The sequence below is a fragment of the Lithobates pipiens genome, unplaced genomic scaffold, assembly GCF_037356315.1.
Source record: "Lithobates pipiens isolate NorthernLeopardFrog02 unplaced genomic scaffold, aLitPip1_a1.2 Scaffold_18, whole genome shotgun sequence".
In the NCBI taxonomy this organism is placed as follows: Eukaryota; Metazoa; Chordata; class Amphibia; order Anura; family Ranidae; genus Lithobates; species Lithobates pipiens.
This window is the reverse complement of record NW_027507758.1, coordinates 234254356-234261918: the sequence shown is the minus strand read 5'-3', so window position 1 is coordinate 234261918 and position 7563 is coordinate 234254356. Positions and strand designations below refer to the sequence as shown.

General features: G+C 43.8%; 1 protein-coding gene across 3 annotated transcripts in view; it reads left to right on the top strand.

Annotated features, from left to right (window-relative positions):
• The window catches only part of GINM1 (glycosylated integral membrane protein 1), a 66283-nt gene that overhangs the window by 25548 nt on the left and 33172 nt on the right, over window positions 1–7563 (top strand). For all 3 annotated transcript variants that reach the window (XM_077486683.1, XM_077486684.1, XM_077486682.1), the window contains one exon: window positions 5132–5228. In XM_077486683.1, coding sequence (XP_077342809.1) covers window positions 5132–5228 — 97 coding nt within the window. The remainder of the gene's footprint in view (window positions 1–5131; window positions 5229–7563) is intronic.

Genomic DNA, 7563 nt, shown 5'->3' with positions numbered 1-7563 from the left:
TCTCTCTCCCTCTCTCCTCCTCTCTCTCCCTCCTTGCCACTCTAATTTTTTGTGTCTATATTTTTTTGTTTTTTCCACCAAGTTTCATGTTGTATCACACATCTTTAGGTTTTGTTAAACCACTATGGGACTTTATATTTTGATGTAGATCCTTTTTGAAATATCCACACATCCCCTGAAGAAGCAAATAGCTCTTGGAAACATGTTGGCATAATGTATGTTTAATGAGAACATCCACTGTATTGTACTGTCCACCGTTTGTTTTTATATCTCATTAATGTAATTGTTAATTAATTTTCCTTTTCAACTAAATAAATATTTGTAATACAATTTCGTAATCAGTTCAATAATGTCTATTATGATCTAGTTAACGCCTGCACCATCAAAATCCCTATTCCCCTTCTTATTTTTGATTTATGTATCAAAAAATAAAGTATGCAAATGTAGCATGAAAATATCATGAAATTGCAAGATTGGTTATCAGAGACATACAGTATCTCACAAAAGGGAGTACACCTCTCACACTTTTGTAAATATTTTTTATCTTTTCACGTGACAACACTGAAGAAATGATACTTTGCTACAATGTAAATTAATGAGTGTACAGTTTGTATAACAGTGTAAATTTGCTGTCCCCTCAAAATAACTCGACACACAGCCATTAAAGTGGTTGTAAACCCTTACAAACCACTTTGACCTATAGGTAAGCCTAGATTAAGGCTTACCTGTAGGTCCAAGAAATATCTCCTAAACCTATACTGTTTAGGAGATATTTGCCCGAAGACAGGCACCGCTGTCTACGGCGCATGCGCAGTAGACAGCGGCGCGCAGGCGCACTGAGCGCGGCATTTCCAACAATGGAGCTGCCGCGCGCGTCGGCTCCCGTGCGCATGCGTGGGAGTGACGTCATTGCGGCGGAGCTGCGAGATCCCACCGAAAAGATGGATGCGCCAGACTACAGGGGACAGCGGTGACATCGCTGGCTCCTGTGTCAGGTAGGTGACACATAATGGGCTAATATGCGATGCATAGTAGTCCATTATGCTTTGCCTTTGCAGGGAATGAAAGAGGAAGTAAACCCATCAGGGTTTACTTCCTCTTTAAAGCGGGACTGTACTGCGGAAAAAAATATTAAAAGCCAGCAGCTACAAATACTACAGCTGCTGACTTTTAATAAATGGACACTCACCTGTCCCAGGGTCCAGCGATGCCGAGGCCGATCGATCGCTCAGCTCTCGGCTGCTGCCGCCACCATTCTAGGTGAGGGGAATCATGAAGTGAAGCGAATCGGCTTCGCTTCTCGGTTCCCTACTGCGCATGCGCGAGTCGCGCAGCGCAATAGGAATTGTCCGCGCTGTCTCTGGGACCCGTGTGTGTCCCAGCAGACAGCGCGGCAGGACAGGAAATGGCATAGACTCCCACGGGAGTCTATGCCCAGAAGTGGGTGTAAATAACCTGTCTTTGACAGGTATCTGCACCCCCTCCCCCCTGAAAGGTGCCAATTGTGACACCGGGAGGGGGGAGGGTTTCCGATCAGCGAAAGTTCCACTTTAGGGTGGAACCCTGCTTTAATGTCTAAACCACTGGCAACAAAAGTGAGTACACCTCTAAGTGAAAATGTCCAAATTGGGCCCAAAGTGTCAATATTTTGTGCGGCCCCATTATTTTTCTAGCACTGCCTTAACCCTCTTGGGCTTGGAATTCACCAGAGCTTCACAGGTTGCCACTGGAGTCCTTTTACACTCCTCCACGACAACATGGCTGAGCTTGTGGATGTTAGCTCATCGCGCCCATTTACCACATGATCGCTCCGTCAAATGACGGAGTGATCACTTGTAAACAAACCAGCGTCATGTTATGACGCCGGTTCCTCCCTCCCCCTCTCTGTACCGATCGGTACAGCGGAGGGGGAAGAGATCGGTGTCAGCAGCGCTGTGGGCTGCATCTGCAGTGCCTACATCGCTGCTCACCGAAATTTAACCCCTCAATTCCCTGCCATTACTCCGCAATACTCTGCAGTACCAGAAAATACTCTGCAACACCCGCCAATACTCTGCAGTAAAATTCCAGCCAATACTCTGCAATACCCTGCCATAAATTGCCATACTCGGAGATACCCTGCAATATCCAGCCATAGACATCCCTCCGGTGCTTCTACCGACTCGCCAATACGATCAAAGCCAGAAAAGCTTCTTTTCTTTTCTTTTTTTTTTTTTTTTTTTTTTTTTCAGGCTTTCCAGCCTAGAGGTGAGATGTGGGGTCTTATTGACCCCATATCTCACTGTAAAGAGGACCTGTCATGCCATATTCCTATTACAAGGGATGTTTACATTCCTTGTAATAGGAATAAAAGTGATCCAAACATTTATTTTTGGGGGAAAAAAAATGTCAAACTAAAATTAAAGTAAAATGAACAATAAAAAAAAAAAAATTTTTTTTAAAGCGCCCCTGTCCCCATGTGCTCACATGCAGAAGCGAACGAATACGTAAGTCCCGCCCACATATGAAAACGGTGTTCAAACCACACATGTGAGGCATCGCTGCGAACGTTGGAGTGAGAGCAATAATTCTAGCCCTAGACCTCCTCTGTAACTCAAAACATATAACCAGTAAAAAATTTTTTAAAGCTTCGCCTATGGAGATTTTTAAGTAGCGACGTTTGGCGCCATTCCACGAGCATGTGCAATTTTGAAGAGTGACATGTTGGGTATCTATTTACTCAGCGTAACTTCATCTTTCACATTATGCAAAAAATGGGCTAACTTTACTGTGTGTGTGTGTGTGTGGTGTTTTTTTTTTTTTTTTTTTTTTTTTTTTTTAAAAGCACAAAACTTTTTTTTTTTTTTTTTCCCAAAAAAATGCATTCGAAAAATTACTGCGCAAATACCGTGCAACGACCACCATTGTATTCTCCAGGGTGTTTGCTAAAAAAAACATATATAATGTTTTCAGATTCTATGTAATTTTCTAGCAAATAAATGATGATTTTTACATGTAGGAGAGAAATGTCAGAATTGTCCTGGGTGCTCCAGAACGCCTGATGGCGCTCCCTGCATGTTAGGCCTCTGTATGTGGCCACACTGTGTAAAAGTCTCACACGTGGTATCGCCGTACTCAGGAGTAATAGCAGAATGTGTTTTGGGGTGTAATTTGTGGTATGCATATGCTGTGTGTGAGAAATAAACTGATATGACAATTTTGTGAAAAAAATAAAAAGTACAAAAAAAAAAAGTTGCAAAGAATTGTGGGAAAAAATGACAACTTCAAAAAAAACTCATCATGCCTCTTACTAAATACCTTGGAATGTCTTCTTTCCAAAAAGGGGTCATTTGGGGTTTATTTGTACTTTTCTGGCATGTTAGGGTCTCAAGAATTGAAATAGGCCGTCAGTACTTCAGGTGTGATCAATTTTCAGATATTGGCACCATAGCTTGTGGACTCTATAACTTTCACAAACACCAAATAATATCCACCAATTTGTACTTATTTTTACCAAAGATATGTAGTAGTATACATTTTGGCCAAAATTTATGAAGAAAAAAATTACTAATCTGCTAAATTTTATAACAGAAACAAAGAAAAATTCTTTTTTTTTTACAGAATTTTCAGTATTTTTTTCTTTTATAGCACAAAAAATAAAAAACCGAGCGGTGATTAAATACCACCAAAAGAAAAAGCTCTATTTGTGTGAAAAAAAGGACAAAAATTTCATATAGGTCCAGTGTTGTCATTCAAAATGTGAGAGCACCGAAAGCTGAAAATTGGTTATTAAGGGTGTTTAAGTGCCCAGTGGTTAATGGGGTTTAGGTCTGGAGACATGCTTGGCCAATCCATGAACTTTACCCTTAGCTTCAGTAGCAAGGCAGTGGTCATCTTGGAGGTGTGTTTGGGGTCATTATCATGTTGGAATACTGCCCTGCAGCCCGGTCCCAGAAAGGAGGGAATCATGCTCTGCTTCAGTATGTCACAGTACATGTTGGCATTCATGGTTTCCTCAATGAATTGTAGCTCCCCAGTGCCGACAGCACTTGTGCAGCCCGAAACCATGACACTCCCATCACCATCTTTGACTGTAGGCAAGACACACTTGTCTTTGTACTTCTCACCTGGTTGCCGCCACACACGCTTGACACCATCTGAACCGAATAAGTCCATCTTGGTCTCATCAGACTACAGGACATGGTTCTAGTAATCCATTTCCTTAGTCTTGTCTTCAGCAAACTATTTGCGGGCTTTCTTGTGCATTGTCTTTAGAAGAGGCTTCCTTCTGGAAAAACAGCCATGCAGACCAATTTGATGCAGTGTGCGGCGTATGGTCTGAGTACTGACAGGCTGACACCCCACCCCTTCAACCTCTGCAGCAATGCTGCAGCACTCGTACATCTATATCCAAAAGACTAGCTCTGGAAATGGCGCTGAGCATGTGCACTCAACCTCTTTTGGTCAACCCATAGCGAGGCCTGTTCTGAGTGGAACCTGTCATGTTAAATTGCTGTATGCTCTTGGCCACCGTGCTGCAGCTCCGTTTCAGGGTCTTTGCAAACTTCTGATAGCCTAGGGCACAATTCCTTTTTTCAGATCCTCCGATTTCTTTGCCACGAGTTGCCATGTTGAACTCCCAGTGACCAGTATGAGAGAGTGAGAGCGATTATAACACCAAATTTAACACACCTGCTTCCCATTCACACCTGAGACCATGTAACACTAACAAGTCGCATAACATCGGGGAGGGTAAATATCTAATTGGGCCCAATTTGGACATTTTCACTTAGGGGTGTAATCACTTTTGTTGCCAGTGGTTTAGATATTAATGAATGTGTGTTGAGTTATTTTGAAGGGACAGCAAATTTACACTGTTACACTCACTACTTTGCATTATAGCAGTGTTATTTCTTCAGTGTTGTCACTTGAAAATAAAAATAAAATATTTTAAAAAAATGTGAGGTGTGTACTCACTTTTGTGAGATACTGTATATGTATAATGTCCCACAAACATCGTCCTCCTGCTTTGGGGATAGAATGTGTTACCACGAAGTGAGAGTGGAAAAATCAAACCAGAAATCATGGGTGGTGTAATTTTATTATGATTCTCTTGTGTTTTCATGAATATTTTTGCTTTTTTGACATAAAGGTGGCTTTTAACGTCAGCTATGATAGAGGACAGATGCAAGTGAATGGATTTCCCTTAAGTAAACGTGTTTCAAGAATATCCTGCAAAATGGAAAAAAGTAAGAAACCTTGTTATTTAATCCTGGCATGGGGGGATTGTGCATGCATGTTGTGTGCATCGCTGTAACATGGTGGGGGGGGGGGGGGGGGAAGAGTAAACAATTTTATGTATTTACCAATAGAGTGAAGAAAGGTTAGAAATGTTTGGGTTAGGGCTGCAACTACTGATTATTTTCATAATCAATCGATTTATTTTTTCATTTAAGCGGCTAACTAAAACTAAGAAAAAAAAAATGTAATATGCCATTTTTCCATTTTATTTAAAAGTAATAATTAAAAAACTGAGTTAGGCCCCTTTCACACCGACGTCCTGTTCAGGCCCGCCTGTCAGTTTTTTAGGCGGACCTGAACGGGTGCTCCATAGAGGTCTATGGAGCGTCGGATGTCAGCGGTGACATGTCCGCTGACATCCGACCCGCTCCGATCCGAAAAAGTGTAACGGAGGAAAAAGCTATTTTTCCATCCGTCTGCGGATCGGATCGGGTGACGACGGGCACTGCGGTCCGTCGTCATCCGATCTCCCATAGGGGAGAGCGGCGCTGTGACAGATCCGTCCCTGCGCAGTGTGCAGAGACGGACCTGTCATCTCCCTGCTCAGCGGGGATCGGCGGAGTGATCCCCGCTGAGCAAACGGACATCCACGGGGCGGATCAGAACTGATCCGCCCCGTGTGAAAGGACCCTTACACTCAAACTGCAGAGTAAAACACCAATGATGGGGTACTATTACCCGCAAAGAAAGTATGGTAAATGTCAGATTCCCTGCTTTATTCATGCAAGTATGTGTCTATATAAAGAGAATAATAGACATATAAAATACTTTCCCCCCCCTCCTTTATTCCATAGAAAGTATACAGTGAGGACAATATATATTAGAAAAAAAAGGAATTATAATAAATATTGTTTATGTATAATATATGTGTAAAGGTAAAAAAAAAAAACACTGAAAAAGGGGAGAAACACACACACACACACACACACACACACACACACACACACACACACACACACACACACACACACACACACACACACACACACACACACACACACACACACACACACACACACACACACACACACTGCCCCTCCGATGTCTCAGGTTTTCTCACCCCTTCATGGTGACAGCGGCTCCTCCTCGGTGTGCCGGGGTGGTGTGGGGCGGGGTCTCAGTCCGGACCCGCCACACGTGACTCTGCCGACTCCTCCGAATGGAGCGAAGGGCACCCCAAAGCCGGGAGATGGATGCCCGCATGTGCAGAGCACAACCTCCAATCACGGCAGCGCTGGAAATCGGCCCGGCGAGGGCTTGCCGCCCCTACGCTCTGCGGCGGGTCTATCGGAAGGCTGCTTGGTAGAGGGGGGAGGAGGAGCCGAAAGCAGCACAGGCGCGTTGCTGGCGGGACGTCGGCTGGGTGGAGAATGCAAGCAGGCATAGCTGCGTGCTCATGGACATGGTGCATGCGTAGGACGCTGGAGGTTACACAGGATTCTAACGGACCGGCAGGGGAAAGGTGTGGACTAGGGGTGCAACGGATCAAAAAACTCACGGATCGGATCATTCCTCGGATCAGAGTCATGGATCGGATCAATTTTCAGATCAGCAAAAAAAAAAAAACTATCCCGCCCCCCACAGCCACATTGTTTATTTAAATAAAAGGTATAACACTATCTCCCCCCAATAAAATGCAGCTTATTACAAGAATAAAAACATAGTCAGCATATCACTGATGATTTGCGCCAAGCTCACCACCAATCAAAGTTCTTCCGAACAGACCGACGTGATGAGTCCCGGGATGCCTATTGGCGCAAATCGTCAGTTTATTGGGGGGGAGAGATAGTGTTGTACCTTTTTATTTAAATAAACAATGTGGCTGTGCCGAGCAAGTGGAAAGGCTTAGATAGTAGTTTAGTTATTATCTAATCCTATCTAATAGATAGTAGTTAGATTAGGTAATAAATGTAGTGGTACCTGCATAAAAGAAGTTTTGAATGAGGGCAGGCAAGGCATCCAGCGTGACTTCTCCAGAATTCCTTCACTTGGGCTGACACAGGCTGAACAACGTGCTGGGGGTGACTTCAGCACGCAGCTCGCCGCTGCCGGGTGTACCAAGATGGCCGCCAGCTCCGGAGCTCGGCCTTTCCTAAGGCCGCAACCACGGACCGCTCCGCAGATCGAATGGTGCGGACCAACTAATCGATAATGAAAATCGTTGACAACGATTTTCATTATCGATTATTATCGATAATATCGATTAATCGTTTCAGCCCTAGTTTGGGTTTTATTGCTGTTTGGGGCCTATCGGCAGACATTTCTACTCTCTTCCAGTTTTGA